Source organism: Callionymus lyra, chromosome 11 (genome assembly GCF_982586985.1).
Source record: "Callionymus lyra chromosome 11, fCalLyr1.hap1.1, whole genome shotgun sequence".
In the NCBI taxonomy this organism is placed as follows: Eukaryota; Metazoa; Chordata; class Actinopteri; order Syngnathiformes; family Callionymidae; genus Callionymus; species Callionymus lyra.
The window spans coordinates 11231162-11249693 of NC_141828.1; the positions used below are offsets into that span (position 1 = coordinate 11231162).

General features: G+C 38.2%; 2 protein-coding genes across 6 annotated transcripts in view; both read left to right on the top strand.

The window, feature by feature from the left end:
• Positions 1-443: 443 nt before the first annotated feature.
• Positions 444-10116, top strand: pik3ap1 (phosphoinositide-3-kinase adaptor protein 1). The gene is made up of 16 exons (XM_087802902.1): positions 444-661; positions 1227-1625; positions 2206-2387; positions 3423-3567; positions 3633-3775; positions 3846-3972; positions 4546-4896; positions 4955-5017; positions 5085-5315; positions 5979-6026; positions 7916-8109; positions 8182-8254; positions 8711-8890; positions 9127-9188; positions 9453-9550; positions 9838-10116. Exons 1-16 carry the CDS (start codon positions 637-639, stop codon positions 9947-9949), a joined length of 2433 nt encoding a protein of 810 aa, XP_087659028.1. The 5' UTR covers positions 444-636; the 3' UTR covers positions 9950-10116.
• Positions 10117-10760: 644 nt separating this feature from the next.
• The window catches only part of sorbs1 (sorbin and SH3 domain containing 1), a 39416-nt gene continuing 31644 nt past the window's right edge, over positions 10761-18532 (top strand). For 2 of the 5 annotated variants that reach the window (XM_087802905.1, XM_087802904.1), the window contains exons 1-2: positions 10762-10901; positions 11383-11472. The gene's annotated coding sequence lies outside the window, so the exon portion shown is untranslated. Of the gene's footprint in view, positions 10902-11382; positions 11473-18532 lie in introns of all 5 variants that reach the window. The other 3 variants (XM_087802908.1, XM_087802906.1, XM_087802903.1) reach the window with 2 other exon arrangements.

An 18532-nucleotide genomic window follows, 5' to 3' on the forward strand; every position in this document is an offset into this window, starting at 1 on the left:
CTATTTTGCCAATTAGCTTTATTTAAATAAATAAAAAACGAAAAAGCCATATTTTAAACAAAGTCATGTTTTTTAAATAAACAGTTTGCCACTAGTATAATATAAAACCCAATAATTACCTTCTCTAAGACCAGTTTTTAAAAGGCCAGTCACTTCTAAATGACATCTTGTGTTGGAGAAATTGAAAAAGTTGATGAGGTCAATTGGTTAAAGGAGAATCTTAAATATTTCCTTCTTTATTATTCAATAGAATGGACTTATATTTTGTAGTTTTGCTTCATTCCTCATTAAAATTTAGATTCAAATAATTGATCCATCAAACTATTTCTTTGTGTGATTCCCCTTCTGTGTGATTGACATCTTTGTTTTTCCATTAGTCTTCTATTTCTCAGTAGCTCGAGAAAAAGAAAGTGCACATGAAAGTTGCACATGCGACACATCCTGACACGACAGTGCTGCAGTCTCAAAGTTCTGCAACAGTTTCAGGAAGTACTTGTGCGAGTATAAAATCAGGAAACCCAGGGCTGCTAATAATATCACAGACGACTAGAGTCGGTGAAAGCAGCTGAAACGAAGAGCGACAAACATTTAAATTATGATTAACTGCTTCTGTCTGTTTTGAGGATTCAGCACCAAATGGAGGACAAGGGTTCCTGTGCAGGTAAACCCAGCATCTTCTCTCGGTGTTTCCATTTTAATCCGACTTTTATGCTTTTATTTAGTGTCTTTTTTATTTGGGTTTTTGTTGAAACTGTGGAAAAGAGGAACGGTTGTTTATGGTCCTTCGTAGAGAAACTACGACTGACTGAATTTCCGCTGGATTTTTTTTCTTGCTCTCTCAGTATCGACTCATTGACAAACACGGGCCGTGGTGCCATCGCGACGAAGGCCAACACACATGTCGGTTCTGGTTCTCGCTTGTAAACCCGCACCAACCAAACGCTGTAATGAGTCAAACAAAAAAATGGACTGGTGTTGACACAGCGCCGTGTTTGCACAACTCCATGCAGCCTAAACTGTCCAACACTTTGGTGATTCATTGCTACCTTGACATTCCTGAGCCAGACAGCAGATGTGTTGTTGGGAATTTCCCCCCAAAAAAACTTGTACCTGAAGCCAGCTCGTAATAATGTTTGAGCTCATGACTTTGACTGATTCGACTCGCTGTGATCAGAGGTGTGTGTTTTTTTATGTTCCGGTAATGACTGTTATTACATGTTCTCCAGCTTCTCCCTCCTCACAAGAACTGCTGATACTGCACACCACCGAGGCTCACGAGTGGGCAACGTACCTGCAGAACATCTTGAGATCCTCAAAGAAGTTAAGAAAGAAGTCCATCCTGCTGCGAACGGCCGAGGGGCTGCACGAGGACAAGTTCCGGGATGTCAGGTGCACGGTGCTGCTGCTCACCTGGGAATTCCTGGTACTTCTCGTGGGGCCAGAGATGCAGGCCTCGCTGCAGAGGCTCCTCGATGCATCGCGCCGCGTGGTGGCGCTGTTGTGCGGAGTTACCGAGGAGGACGTATCCGGGGCTCTCTTCAAAGACTGGTCGAGTTGGAGGAAACTTTATTCGGAAGACGAACCTGCAGTTTATGTTTCCACCATTCTCGAGTCCATATCTGACAGTATGTCCATTTAAATAATCCTGGAGTCAATATACATTCTGCAACATGCAATGCACTTGACTACCTGCGAGTGGCAGTAGAGAGTCGGAGTGGAGTTTGACGCTCATGAAACAAAAGAAGAGCCACTGGATGTACTTTGTATATTTTTGGTAGATGGCTTTTACAATATAAATGAATGAAAGAAGGTCAGAGTTATATATTATATTTGTATTATATTTTAAGTGCACTATTTTTATAACAGGTTGTAAAAAGTACTTATATTTAATGTTTTCGAAATGTATTTTTAAACTCTGCGCAAATTAACATTTTCAGAAGAATAACTGTTTGATAACAATTTAAAAAAGAAAAAAAATACTTTTATTATACTTTAAGTCTATAAATTAATTCAAATAACTTTAAATCATTATTTTAAGTCATTTTACTAATTTTAAATTCTATTTAAACTCATGATTGTTGTCTAACTGTCTTTATATTTAAAGACCAAGGTATTTCAAGTGTTCTTCAGTTTGATTCAAATATATAACTTGTATTTTCAAACACGACTCAAGTAATGTTGGTCTTTTAATTCTGTTTCTTTGAGGTGAACGACTGGAGGGGAAGTGTGCGAACACAATGGTGGATCTCACAGCCAAGACTACAGAGGAAGTGATGCCAGAAGAGAAGACAGAAGTCATGCAGGAGATCAAGAGCTCGGTGGGAATGCAGAACCCACCCACGCAGCTCACCTGTCTCACTGTTCAGCCACAGAGAATCATGTGCGGGGTGAGACACTGTCATCTTTGTTAGACTTTAAGTTATTTTTCTTCCCATAAAATGTTATGTCTCAGACCTTTCAGGTATGTTGCCTTTTCCTGTTCACCTGGTCAAGAGTGAATTGTTGCTGTACTCTGCAGTAAACTGATCCAGATTGAAGAAGTCGATGTGTTGAAAACTGAAGCAATTTAGCTGTGTCGCCCAGAAGATGAGAGGCTTGTCTACAACAAAACAAAAAGTTGTTATTGCAGGACAGGATATCTGTGAAAGTTGATTTATTATTATTCATTAGTTTGTCATGATGGGAGAAAAAAAGGTTTTATACAGTATATATGTTCATTAAAAACCTGAAGTAGTTGTCTGGTATAAAAAGAAAAATGAAAGAAGCATATTTTAAAAAATCCACAACAAATAAAAGACAACACAAAACAATAAACACTCCTGTGATAATGACAAAAAGGTATTTCTTTAACAACTATAACTGTTTCACTTAGTCCTGCTGACTTTAAAAGCTCCCATCAATCATGTCTACTAGCATTGATTTAATTTTACAATTATCATCCTCAGTATTCCTCATAATGGACGATATTTTAATATTTTAAATTTGGGCACCAGACAAAAACACCTCATGGAGTCAACAAATGTTTCTAGATTTAACAAGCTTATGTTTTTTAATATTGTACAGACAATTTTTGCTTCATTTTTGCTAAGTGAATTAAAATCTAAATCCTTGAAATTAAGTATTTTGTTAATTAAAAAAACTGTTAAATAAATATGGTATTAGTGAGATTCATGAAAAGACGACACTTCCGTCAGCATCTGAACGTAGCACCAAGAATGCAGTGAACTACAGTCAAGCGAGAGATTACCAAAGACCTAGGTTTACAACCGACGGTATAAATTACAAAAAGATTAGACTTGTTTACTAGTAAAAGAAAACCTTGGACTACACTGTCTGCAGGCAAACATATGACAATATATAACAGCTGTAGCTGAGTATTGGAAAAAATGTATCATTGTGAATAATGTGTTTCCTCTTTATAGGAGCAGAAAACCATATATATCATTTTAAAGCAGAAATTACAAGACAAATCAACACAAGAAGTGGAGTTTTCTTCGGGAAATATTCCCCCCAAAAGAGTCTCGACCACCTTGGAGAACAACTTCACATTAAGCCTCCCTGCTCCGGGTGAGTGTCCCCAGCGACTCATTTATCTTCGTGTGAGGTGTAGACTTGATTCAAATGTCTCTCAGATCTCCCGGCCGGAGTCGTGTACCTCACCTTGCACCTTGGACAGTCGAGCATCAACTTAGGCTCAGTAACGTATTACACACACATGGAAGAAATCAGCCGATGTCTGGAAAAAGCTGTGGATCCGATCGATTTCATCTGCCAGGTGAGGAAAACTAGAATCCTTCTTTTTTTTCTCCTCTTATAACTAATGTTATTTTTTTTTTCAATGGTAGGCTTTTAGTTTAACAGAGAAAGAATCCGTGGACAGAATTCTCACTCACTCTTTAAAGTCCAAGATGCCTGCAGGAAGTCTGCAGGTGTTTGGAAACGGGCAGATCGAAGAAACAAACATGGCGACATGTGAGTATCTCAACAAACAGTAGTCATGCCCCTATTATCACCTCCGTCAGATCAGAATCGGATGATGCTTGGTTAAGAAAATATAAATCTTGAAACAATGTCAACATCTTAAGAATCCCTTTTGAGGACTCTTAAGGTCTGTGGATCAGAATCTACTGATGGTTCCTCGCACACGGTTCAGGACCAGAGGAGAGAAATCCTTCCAGACTGTTGATCCTAAGCTTTGGAACGATCTTCCTCTGTGTTTGATGATCTACTGACTCCTTCAAGAAACATCTTAATACTTTCTTATTCAAGCAGGCTTTTCCTTGATATTCTGGAACAACTGTGTTGTTCTCGGTGTTATCTTGACCTTTTAAGTGTATATTTTATTACATATTGTTTTTATTGTTTAAGCGCTTTGTGACCCTGGTCTGGAAAAGCGCTGTAAAAATATAAATAACTTTCTAACTTACTTACATCATTTCCCGCAGCTGCATCAAGCGTTTCATCCTCTTCTCTTCTCCCCAAAAAATCCAGATTAATAACAGACAAATATATTCCATCTGACATGAAAGTCGCTTTCTCTCTTAGACCAGAGAACCGAGGAACTTCCCACATTGCTCCATTTTGCCGCCAAGTACGGCCTGAAGAAGCTGACCTGCAGCCTCCTCCACTGCCCCGGAGCGCTGCAGGCCTACAGCGTGATGAACAAACACGGCGATTACCCGAACACTCTGGCAGAAAAGAGCGGCTTCGGCGACCTGCGGCGGTTAATGGACGAGTTCGTGATCAGTCAGGAGACGGACAAGCTCTCGTCTCACACGGAAGACTCAGTGAGCGAAGAGGTGTACGAGCTCATGTCCCGTTCACTCGAAGACATCAAGAACGCGGAGGACGTCTACGTCTCCATGTTGATGCTGGATTCTGGCCCGGAAGATCTCTGTGAGTTGAGAATGTTAGTTAGTACAAGGTGAGGATGATAACCCGCTGTTTTAACCAGACGAGGTGATGAACGCGGCGGAGGAGAACCCAGAAGAAGCTATCCTCAGGAAGTTCTTTCAAGGTTGGCCTCCTGTTTTAACACACTTTTACATCCGACAGATTCAAAGTGACAGTGTTTGTCCCTGCAGGGAAACAGAAAGAAGATCAGAAAGACGCCCTTCTGAATAAAAACGATCAGAAGAGAGAGGACAGTCAGTCAAACGACACGGAAGATGAAGATCCATACATCATCAAAGAAGACATCTACGACATCGTGGAGACCGAATGCGATCCTGCGATTGTGTATCGAGTTCCTGCTCCTGTTCCCAGACCTGAAGTCAGACCTGCCTCTGGAAACATGTGCTTCTACAACTCAAGAGGTACATCACACCTCATGCTCTTGACTTCAGATTATGTTGCATTTCAGTCCGTTCTTCTGTCAGACACAATTACATGATTAAATACATTCAATTTTTACACTCTCTTCTAAATCTCGTCATTGTGCATTTGACAGCGACTGCATATTATCAATCTACATCCCATGTATTCATCTTAAAGCAAAATACAGAAGTTTTTAAAATGCATTAAAATCTATTGCGCTGTTGCCACATACAGCATGTGCATTTGTTTATCAGATGAAGGCACTTGTTGTGTAACTTCAAAAAGTCTCTCAGTACTTTGTCAGAATCAGAAACATCTTTATTTGTCAGGTATACATTGACAATATACAAGGTTTTTGTCTTTCTTCGGCTTTTCATGACTCTTCAGGAATGAGCAATTTGGAATAAAATAATAATATAAATAATAAAAGATATAATAGAATAAATGTACAAAATAGTGCTAGAAACAGTCTGTGGAAGATGGAATGGGTTGAAATGTATTTGATCATAATAGAAATGGTGACAACAAAACACAAAGTTTTACTGTGTGAGTCATAGCTGTTCAAGATTTAACCAATTTTGAAATTTAGAAAAATAAATTATGTCATTAAGTTAATTAAGTAGTTTAAAGAATTACTTAATTACTTTTTTTGTTTTTTTTAGATAGGCCTGTGCAACAAACTCAAGAACTGGAAACAAGACAACAATCAGGTAAGAAGAAGTATTTTTTTCAGTGGTATTTGTGACAGTATTTATAGTATTTTTACTTTTCACTGGTAAGAAAATATTCTCTTTCCAAATATGGCTGACATTGGAATATCAGTGATGAAAATAACTCTCAGTCTTCTTTGATATATCATACAATCTATTTACATCCATATATTTTCATCACAATTCTGTAGAAAATTGTATTTTGAGTCATAGTTTAATGATTGACGTGCAACGATACATACGATGGTTTGTATCATTGTAAGTTGTTTGAAAAAGGAGAAGGTTGCATCAAGTCTGCATACTTCCTTAAATTAACCGCCATTGAATGTGTTCACACGGTCGACCTGTAACAGGATCTGATCAGAAGCCTTTTGTTTGGACGTGACGACGACAGATTTGGTCGCTTTTTCTCTCGAGCTCAATATCAATGATACATTTATTTAACTATAATGCTCGCTGGGTCGACATACAAGGTCCCAGGTTTCAATGCTTTTCTGTGTAAGAGCTGCGTTTCATTTTCAGATGAAGTCTTTTTTTTTGTTGACAGAAACATTATCTTAAGTTCTTCATGATTCATTTTTTTCAATGAGTGATCAAGTTCTGAACAGTTGAGATCAGCAGGACGTCGTGCTCGACCTCAACAAGTCCGCCGACGCGACAAAGCAGAAGGAAACGTTTCCCTTTTATGACTAATCTTCAGCTACTTTTAGACAATAGAGTACGTAGAAGTCTATATTTAAAATGATCTAGTCATAACTTTGCAGACGTGACAATGACTTCATACTTACTCATTTAGCCAGTGTAGTTCTATAAGAGAGCCATCAAGCCAAAAGAAAGAAGGTACTAAAAGAGGAGTTTAATGTGAAATTAAAAAAAGGACATTATAAATCATCTTAATCTGTAATTGATTGTATAATATATAATTTTATCTAAAGAAAACCATTTTATTTTTTACCTATCTATCTATCCATCCATCCATCCATCCATCCATCCATCCATCCATCCATCCATCCATCCATCCATCCATCCATCCATCTATCCATCCATCCATCCATCCATCCATCCATCCATCCATCCATCCATCCATCCATCCATCCATCCATCCATCCATCCATCCATCCATCCATCCATCCATCCATCCATCCATCCATCCATCCATCCATCCCTCTCTCTCTATGTATTTTCTTACAAAAAAAATCTAATGAAAATGATGAGGTGTCAATATGAAATAAAACTCAATAAGCGTGTGTTACATTTCCTATAAAGTACATCTCACTAAGAAATAGGATATAAAATATGTATAGAAACACTTTAATTTAAAAAATATTTCTCCCAAAATTATCAAATAAAAGACAGAAAAGAGGGGAAAGTCCTCCAACAAAGTTAGTTACTGCCTTGAAAGGGTTAAATAATACAATTGTTAGTTATTGTTATCATTAAACAGTTGTAAATTAAATTGTTGTAGTTTTACTTGTCTACTCATGATAAAGTAAAAGATAGATGGGTATTTTTACTGTTAAAGGTGGGATAGATGTTCTTCACAAAGTTGTAAGCAAGCTACAGTTTTAATTAAGTGTAGACTCTTCTACGAAATTTCGATTTCCGTGTCTGGTTTGACAAAATTGCTGTCAGGCGTACCGCAAGGCTCCATGCTAGGCCCAATTCCTTTTGTCATCTGCTGTCGTTGTATTTGTTGTTGCTCCGTCCTGCTTACATCTCATTGGCAAGCTCCTCAGTTTCTAGACTGTCGAAAAAGAATGACTGTACAATAGTAGTTTGTTCAACCTGTAAGTAAAATATTTGCTGAAGAATATTTAATTAACAAGCTGTGATCGAGTGTAAAACAGGGTTTTAAGCCGATAATAATTTGATAACAATCACCCATTCAGCTCAGCCTGCGTTCGCCGTCCCTGAACCCATTTACGACCACTACGCCGGGATGAAGACGCCCGGACAGCGGCAGCTCATCTCGCTGCAGGAGCGAGTGAAAGTAGGAGAGATCACGGTGGACGAGGCGGTCGAAGAGTTCAAGGCCTGGCAGATCGACCACGGGCGCAGGAACAGCTCCCTACGCTTCCAGAAGGTGCTGCGACGAGAACCGTCCGTCTCAACAGTGTGATCTTATCTTAATGTTTGTTGTCTTTCTCTGATGCAGGAAAATATTCGGAGTTTACGGGAGAGTATCTACCGCAGACACCAACAGCGGATAGCGGCTGGAAAGGATGTCGGTAAATGAATTCATTTTCATTTTGTATTAACATTGAGTTTAAGGGTTTACCAAAAAAGACTATAATTCTGTGAATCAGTGTGTTTCTTACAAGGAAACTGCATTTTTTTTTTTATTGAAAAACAGATATTTTAATATTTCCTGGTACTATAAGTGCTATTCTAGTGTAATATGATATAATATATATACTGTTTATATAGAAAAAGACATAGATTTACTTTCAAAGCTCATATCTCTGTCAAGTCTCTTTGCCCACTCTTTAATATTGATTATAGCTACATTATAAAATGCCCTTTTAGCATTTGAAATTCAATTATAGCATTAACAGTTAACTTAAAATGTGGTAGTGTTTTTTCGGGGGGCTCATGCAGACGTGCGAATTATTTAAATATTTTTGATAAACATTTTAAAATTCAAAATCAGACGCCTTTTTTTTTTTTTTTTTTTACTTTATTAGAATTTGAAATAAGTTCCCCGCTGCCGAGCAACGTGAACCCGGCTCTCGGTGCAGGATATGACTTCGGCGTGTACGAAGGATCACCCAGAGCGATGGCTCCTGCTGCTCCCACTTCTCCTGCTGCTTCACATCAGATCCAGAGAGGAAACTGGAAATCTGGGAGCACGTCCAGTACATCCAGTGAGTGTCAACGTTTATAAAATGAGGTTTTGAGTCATCAGATAACACCAAAAATGGCCTTATACATTTTGACGGAATCATTGGACGGCAGAAGTCACTCAGGAGAAACTTCTCAATTGACAAAGAAAGGGACATTTGTCAACAAATATTCAATTATGTTTTTGTTTTTTTTGCGCATTTCTATGGTTTGATCTTCTCCAGCAAATGTTTTCTCGGTTTGATTTTGTTTTCATCAGGTTCCGGGAGCAACAGGCTGAGCACCGTCAGCTGCAGCAGCGGCACGGATCTCGATTTAGAGGTGAGTCCAGAACCAAACTTTGATCACTTCTTTAATCGTTCTTCACTTCCCACCCACAATGATTGTGTGATGACTGTTCAGGATGTGGTGCGGGCTTGTGAGGTGGGGTTTTTGTTGATCTGTGGACCCACATGTTGACACTTCTTGAAAACGTCAACTTTTTTAATTTAATCATGTTGTTTTTATCTTCAGTCAATTCATTTGAAAACTTATAAAGAACATTATTTTAAGTCCATTCATCTGTCTTAACAATGTACTTTTTAGGACACACTGGAAAGCCTCCCCCCACCACGACCTGCACGACCCATTGGAGCTTCTGCTGTGGAGACTCCCCCCAGAGTTCCACCAAGGGTTCCTGAAAGGTCTTTTTTTTGGCTGTTTCAAAATGTTTAACAAAGAAAGACAATAACATTACCATTATACCAATTTATTAACAATGAAATACCCCCCAAAAAAGGTTGATTCACAGCTGAAGGAAGATTAATGTGAAATTAATAATTATACCTTTTATAATGTCTTTTATAATCTATAATAGTAGCTTTTTTAAACCTGATTTAGAAATTGACGATGAATATTCTAGTTTGCTTGGCTACCTATGAATCAATGACTAATACAAAGTTAACTCACAGTTTTGGCCTGTGTTTTTAAGGGGGGCAGAAAAAGGATCCCAAGAGCGCTACATGCCTTGTCCAACAAGAGTGGCCCCACGAAGACCCTCTCATAGAAACTCTGCACCAGCGATACCTCCACGATACAGATGACTCTCGCATCATTTTCATTTTGTTTTTAATAAAGATAGGTAGGTAGGTAGAACTTTATTGATCCCTCAGGAGACTAGGTAGGTAGGTAGAACTTTATGATCCCTCAGGAGGTCTCCTTTGGGAAATTGATGAATAAAATAAAAATAAAATGAATAAAGAGGTGCTTATCCTGCTTTTTTTCGTTTTTTCCCCTCTAATTCAAGAATAGTTACTTGTAAAATACATGCTGGTGAATTATTTTCAATGCTGTTCATCGGATTTTAATTGTATACTTTTTTTTATTAAAACAAGAATATATAATTATTTTTCTTTAAATCTGTGGCCACTAGATGGTGACCTTGTACCCAGAAACTTCTATATGTAGTTTGTCAAGACTGTAGGAAGGCGAGAGATCACAGTGCTACACAAACAAATATTAGAAAAATAAAGGTATTTAAATGTAAAGATATCGAGGAAACGTGCAAAAATAAAGGCAGTAAATCATATTTTAGATTTTTTTAAATATCACGCGTTCATTCAAGATGAATATAATAATACAGTATCCACTCGTTTACTAAAAAGTAGAGTAATATAAGTGCAAATAAATAAAAAATAAATAATAATAATGATAAATAAATGTTGCTGCTGTATACTTGGTTTAACTTTGCTGCAGTTAAAATGAATCTCTTTATATTAAAAAATAAAAATAAAATAGAATTAACCGTCACATCTTTTTCTCGCATTAACCCCTCGACGTATCCTGTGACGTCATAAAGACAAAAGTACATCAAAGTACTGTTGGTTTCTTTCAAACAGTTTTGGCGCTTAAACGTCTTATTCGTGGATGTATCTTTGCTAGGTTAGTATCTGGAAATAAGCTACAGCTAACTCACACGTTCTCTGGCATTATTGAAAGAAAAAATGCTTCACAATAACACCATCGTTTTTTTCTGGTGAAATACAACTACTTCAAGTAAGTAATAAGTAGAAAAGTGTTCACATTTTATGCAGTTATCGATTAGCCTCGTATGTTTTTTTAAATGATGCTACAATTATGCTAATGCTAACGTCTGTAGCCTAGCTTGTTTTATAGCTAGTTCAAAATGAATTAAAAAAAATGTAAAATTGATTGCCTGCAGTTTTGTTAAGCGTCACGTTTTAAACAAATGTTTGTTTCGAGTAAATAATTCAAACTAATGTTGTTTTAAGAGTACGTGAAACCTGCCCCGAATTTTGACAAACACGTGTCTCACCATTAGCGTTATATGTTAATGTGTTTTAAGTTAAAACCTTCCACGTGATTGTTGCTCGTGCTTTTATTGTGAAAGGTCCCCCGGTCCAGCCCCCCACCACACACTCCACCGGGTTGACAGCGTTGCGGTGTTGACGCAGCTGAGGCTGGCGTGTGTGTGAGTGAGTGACTGTGTGTGTGTGTGTGTGTTTGGCGTTGACAGGCCAGCAGTGGTGGACAGAACGAAGCTGGATCTCTCAGTGAGGAAGTACCGCAGCAGCAGATCACTACACTGGATTACCATCACACACAGGTACTCAAGACCCATTACATGTACATTTCATTTATTATCAACCTCTCGCGTTTTCTCTCATGTTCTCACTTGGATGTGAATTATTCACATTTTTTTTGATAAAAGTGTGTCTGTGTCAGCATTTGTTTTCTGTGCTGCTATAAGCAGCTGCTCCGGGACAGTTACTGCAGCAAAATAGACCCATGCACTGTAGAGCACGTCTGAGAGCAAAATAAGAGGGAGAAAGTGTGCTATTTATATATTTAATACATTTGTGATTAAATACTTGAGCAGGCACATCCATGCTGAAGTCATTGATGGTCTCAAGTGAAGGGGACTCCACATGCCTACGTGACATCATCACCTAATGGAATGCATTTTATGCGGCATGTCAAGAGTTTGGCTGCGAAATATAATCCAATATTACCGATTTAATGAGCCAATGGTGGTGTAACATTTATTTAATTTGTTTTACTTGTCACCCGTGCCTTTTTTTTCTTAGTAGCAGCTGTACTACCTGGCGTTGTGTAACTATTGACAAAGGGGACTTGTCATGTCAAACCTCGCACACTTACTTACTTGCAGGACGAGATCGGCCCCGGAGCGATCGTGTGACGCCAAACAACTGCTACGACACAAGCGCGATGCGTGCATGTCGTCGCGTCATTTGAATTCCAAGCTGGTAGAATATTGGCAAGGACCTGTAGAAGTGATTATCATTAATTCAATCTTAAGACATTTTAATTCGTGCAGGCTTTTCGTTGATTTTCTGGAACTCCTGTGTTGGTCTCGGTGTTATCTTGACCTTTTAAGTATATATTTTCTTGAGTATTGTTTTGATTATTTAAGCGCTTTGTGACCCTTGTCTGGAAAAACGCTCTATAAATACAAATTACTTACTTACTTACTTAGAAGTTACATGTTTCTCTCATGCAAACTTGATGTAATTAGAAGTTTTTATTCTATTATTTAATTTGCAAATTCTGGACCAGAAAACCTCTATTCTCCTCATTTTTCTTCTCATTTACTGTGTAACATGAGGCTGAACAACTTGATCAAATATTAACCCACAACACAAATAATTAATCAAACATTCTCAACACCGGGTTTGTAAAAACCACCAATCATTTGTCTGCCCGCACAAGCTATACGTTTAACTCTGCAGTGATAACAATATTTGCCAAGTTAGAGAAGACCGTGACGATTAACCAGCCGCGACCATTCCTCTAAAGTCCAGCGACACAATGTACAGCTTATTTCCTTTTGAAGTGCGAGCAAGCTTTTCAGGTTTGGAGTATTTACTCGGCTGCCGGTCAGGAAACAGTAGGATAAAACTTGTCATTGAAGATGTTTGCATGTAGCTTATTGTAACAGCGTGACCTCATCTTAAAATAACCTGCTGAGGCGGTATCTTGTTGTTGTAAGTTTCCCTCTTTCTGTGAAAAAAAAAAAAAGCATTTGGGAAATAAGCAAAATGATTACAATCCATGACTCCATAGCAGCAGAGGCAGGAGTGTTTTTATTAAAAAATATATCACTCTGGGTGAAGAGAGACTTTGAAGATGTCATTGTTTCATTTTAAGGCTTCAGATTAAAAAAAACCAGAATATGTTGAATTCTGATTAAAAGATTTAAGCACTAAAATAAATCGACTTTCGTGTGAATAACAGCTTGGGGGTGATACTGGTTCTGCTCAAGGTTTTTGCCGGTTTATAAGTAGTTTTTCCTCGATACTGTCTCTCATTGGGATTCCCTGGGTTTTACTTTTCTCTTGTATCACGTTATTTAAACTGGGGTTTTTGAGATGACTTTGTTATGATTCAACACTTGAAATAAAATAGAATAGAATTGCTAAAACCCAGAACTTCGAAAAAAGTATTTGATGCCACTGTGCCTTTATTAGTTTGCTATAAAAGCACTTTACAGAGATTTCTAATGGAGAATCCCACCTAGAGGACAATCTGTGATGTCAAACCGGGGTCTGTCTCTCTAAATATTTTATGAGCCTCATCTTACTAGAGTCCTAGATTTAGCGCATTTCTAATTATGACCCAATTGTTGCATCACAAATTGAATAATAATCAGTATCTACGGGCTGACGATTTACTTTTGGTATAATATAAATATACCAAAAATAATTGGCCGCTTTAAATTGTTCTTCATTTATTTCTCATGAGCAGATATTTCAGCTGACATGAAGATGTCTCGTGATTGTCACAAACCATCAGCCTGCATTTTAAACAACAATGACCACGGATCAGACCGGATGTTTCAGTCAGGACTCCAGGTTTCTGTTTTCACTCCGTGTTAGTGTTACAACAGGTTGCCTAGTAACCTCCTGCTACACGCACACACCCCCCCACTGGCCTCCATCCGTGGCAATCGTCTGAAGTGCCCGCTGGAGTGTTTTTCAAGGTGTTCCGCAACACAGAGGAAACCCACCTGATCATGATGTCGCATGTAAACAAGACTATTCATTCCCTGCTGATGGATTTAAAGAGCCGCCCACGCACCCCCCCCCCCCCCCTCGCCTCTCTGTAGCTTTGCATCCTCGCAGTTGCCGGAAGATATTTCGAGAAGGTTAATCTGGTGACCGTGGTCGTCATTCAGCGAGAGCTATGTATTGATGCTGACTTCATTAATCACTTTAAAAGCAGTAAACAGTTATAATCTGTGGCACCTGGTGACGGCAGGCGGCTGCTGACAGAGCACCCCCGTTGTGTGTTTACGGTACGACCGGCTTCGCATTCCTCAAATAGGCTAGATGGTAAGGGACCCGCCGGAGTCGGGCGGGCACGCTCGCCTCACCTCGCCGGCACTGGTGGGATTATCACATCGCTGTTTATGTTCATGTTTAGTCGCCACATCCTGCGACTCAATTATCAAGTGGTGCCGTCACAGAAGGTGCTCTCGGAGTTATATAGGGACACATACTCAGACCTTCCACTTCAGCTGGAGATGAAGAAACACTTTTTGTCGTGGCAGAAAAAGATGGAGGTGAACTGTGCTCGCTGACGTGAGGCAGCAGGAATGAAGTGTGCACAGCTGAGCTTGTTATCTAGTGATGGCACTTAATCATGACAGACCTTTTTCTTTCATCCGAATATATTACCTTAAATGGAATGTATCGTGTGCTACTGTCTGGGAATGTGTACCTCAATCCTTCATCGTTCACCTGCAGGAAGTCAAGAGTTTGGCCATGTTGTTCTGTTAGTAGAGACTGTATGTTCTCTTTGTGTTTGTTCTAGATTGATAGATAAAACTTTATTGATCCCTCTGGAGGTCTCCTTTGGGAAATTGTTGAAATTGTTTCTGGTTCTGTGCCACGGTTTCAAACTAAGTGTATGTCTGGGTGCTTGTCAACAAAATCGGCGTCCTTTGCGTGTAGTTAATTTTTCTAGAAAATTCCTCAAAATGAGTGAAAATGTATTTAAAGTTCATTAATTGAGGTGTTTGTGAGTTACTGAACCTATGTTTCAGTGTCATTACGACGATAAATCTCTCACTTTTTTATAAAAAACATGAACCATTTTCTCCAGGTCCGGTCTCACATAGAATGATTGCCTAATATATATATATACAGTATATATATATATATATATATATATATATATATATATCTTCAAGACAATCATCATACATTTTAATTAAATTGTTTTTTTGGTCCTTGACACTTTCTTTAAAAATAAAAGTATAATTTCTTCTTGATAATTTATTTTTAATTATAATATATATTAAACACATAACCCCAATCAGGCTTAAATTTTAAGTTATTTACATCACAAGTTCCAACACATTTTCATACGATTTATTGACTCTTTTTTAACACCAGATCCATAATATGATATCAATGTATAGAACATATAAATGCTTATGCCTAAATGCCTAAAATGATTTCAGTTTTGTAAATTTAAATCAAATTTTCCATGAGAATCATTATTTTGAACACATGCAGATAAAGCTGCTTTTCTTTATTACGTTTATTTAGTTCTTGTCGTTCTTATTTAATACATCTGAACACTGAGTCTGTTTTCTCTAACGTGACATCATTGTTATCCTGAAATGAGCCCATGTTTGCAAAAGTATCTCTGTACATTGAACTTTTCACTGACAAAAAGAGGAAAACTCCCATGAGAAACATGGCAAAGCTGCAGCACTTGAGGATTCTGTGTTTATCCCTAGGGTTGTGCTCCAAGCTTTCTCACTCTTGGACGGTGGCCTGCAGCGCTCGGTCTGTGGATGTATCACCCCGGGGTAAAAAATGTCAACCAGTACATTCTTATAACGCTAGCTCTAAAATCCTAGCAGGCTCTGTAATAAACAGCCTGTAAAAATGTCTCAAGCACTCCATGGTGGGTGCTCACAGGTCAAGATCTTAACTGGTGCCAACCAAACGAACGCTGCCCCGAGATAACCTTCCATCGCCGTGTGGACACACTGGCGACTTTAACACGTGTCAACCTCAATGGCCGGGGCTAAATCTGTCCCACTAGTAGTTTTATGTGGCCTGCTTGAGATAAAAAAAAAAATTGATAATATAAAGCACATTAAGTGCTTACCATTCCAGAATTAAAACTGTTGTTACATTCTGTTTACACGTCCAGTGTAAAGAGGTCCATTTATAGATCTCTCATTGATTAGTAGTATGTAGCTTGTGACTCAAATGTTTTTCTCTTCTGCGATTAAGTTTGACACCCCTGACCTTTAGGCTGCAATACCAAAGGTTACTTTTGGGGCTATCATTCTGGGAAAGGTCAACTTGTGACCTCTTGTTTTTGCAGCTTTTAACTGGCTAGCAAGCAGATTGCAAGTTCTAATTTAAGTGTGTATAATAGCCCACTTGACTCCTTATGTTCTATCTAAGTGTCCCAAATGACAGATCTATCTACACAGACACTACCAGGTTAACTGGGAACTTCATATTAAGTTCCTTTTGAAGTTACCAGCAAGAAAATTCAGGGAGAAACCGAGCCAACAAGAGTATTTATTACATCTAGTCAACAAATACACATGTAGGTATATGGCAACTGCGCTTGTAGTTCCACCGTTTTAGCTCTAGGGGGAGACGAAGACAAATCTGTTCAATTTTCTTTCTTGATTAAGTCCTATAATTACTCATAACTTATAATTGCTCAAGACCCTTCAGCTTGACATGCAGAATAATATAAATTAATTGAATTAATATATTTAGTTTTTACATTTCCTACTTTATTACACTGGGTTTAAAGTCATTCTCGTCATAAACTGAGTCCATGACAGACTCCGGCGTAATCTCCTTTCCAGGGCCTACATAAAGGCTGCCATCTTTTAGTTACATACATTTCCTTTTATGCCCCAGTTGTTTGAAATGAACTTCAAATAGCTCGGCGGAGGAATGTGTAGAATCCCAGGCTGCCGTCCAGCATGGACAGTGTTTATGGAAGAGTGATGGGGAGGGGGGTAGGGGAAGGTGGGGTTCTCCTCAATTAGGAGGATAAGCTCTTGCTCTGGAGCAGCCCTTTCAAGCCTTGTTTGGAGCTGTTGGCGGGATCTTCATGCTGCGCTGGATAGTTTCTCTCTCCTGTGCCTTCTGTTGGCAAAGCAAAGTCAAATATTACGTAACCTCTCTCCGGACGTTGTACACCTAAGTATAAATTAAAACGGTTTCATGTTGAAAGTTAATGCTGTTATGATTATGACAATTTGCTTGTTTGAATGTGTTTACGCTCATTTTTAATGGTTCCAGTGACAGTGTTTGATTGTGTTTTAAGCTTTTAATTTTGAGACCCCAAAATATTATTGATCTGTTTAGTGCGTCAGAAGCTTGTCATTTCTAGGACGCCTTAGGTACCTTTTTTTTATATACAGTATATATAATATAATTAGGTAGGTCCGCAAAACATTTGTATTCCAATTCTAAATCTTTGTTAATCTTTGTATCCTTTGTCTTTGTTATTTTTCTTTGATCTATGTTCTTTATTTCTTTATCTTTAGTCATCTTGTTCTTTCTCTTTATTTGTCTTTATTTTTGTTCTTACTTAATTTTATTTATTTTTATGAGACCTCCTGAGGGATCAATAAAGTTCTACCTAACCTAACCTACTAACCCCCCCTGGCCAACCCTTTAAATGTAAGGCTCAAAAGAAATGAAGCCGTTCTGTTATGAGACTGTAATCCTGAAAGAACTTCATGTTGAAAAGTTGTCGCAACAAAAAATATGCCAAAAATTGTCATTTTGTCAAATGCATATTCGGACTGAAACCCACATTTGGCCTAGAGATCCATTTCTACTGTTGTGTGTTCTGTTTCGACATTATTTTTTCTATTTGGACATCCTCATAAAGAACAATGCCTTTTTCCATAGTTAACAAAAAAACAAACTTTCAGGGAATGTTGATATAGGACCGAACACGGATGGATGTTCTGTTGTTACTGACTATATCGAAGAAGGTTTTGGAAGTATTCTTATTCACTTGGTGGCGTAGAGCTTCAAATCAATGCTGCCTGTGTGCTAAGATAGGTTCATATTTATCAATTAAAGTATAAAGAAGCAATACGTTTTGTTTAAGTTGAACAATCGTTAGAGCTTTAATTTAAATAAGCAGTTAATAAATTTCACCAAACAACCTGTTTGTCTTTAGTTTAAGATTTTCTCAAACTTAGCTTTTCCCGGAGTCAACATAATTCTTGAATCTTGGAAATATTGGTAAGTGGTTGCTTGCACTATTTTAGTGCTTTTCGAGTACAGATGGAGAAGAAATTTACAGCTGTAAAGCAACAGGGATAGAGGTTGTGAGAAAGGGCAAGCAGCTGGTTGGTTCTTATAGTTGTCTATCACTTACTTAAACAAGCTAGGATGTCCACGGACTGGAACGAATTCCAATCTAATTGGGTCAAAAGCGGAGGTCGGGTTAGCAGTCAATCGTGGAGACAACCGAGACTTTCTCACAAACAGAAAGTTCAGAATCACTTCTTGAAGGAATGAGCTGTGAGACCATGACAATCTACGGTAAATAAGCAATATTAGAATAGATAAACACTGGAATCTTTCGAAGAGAAACTTGGATGTTCTAAATCATTTTTAGCTTCACGTGTGTGGCTT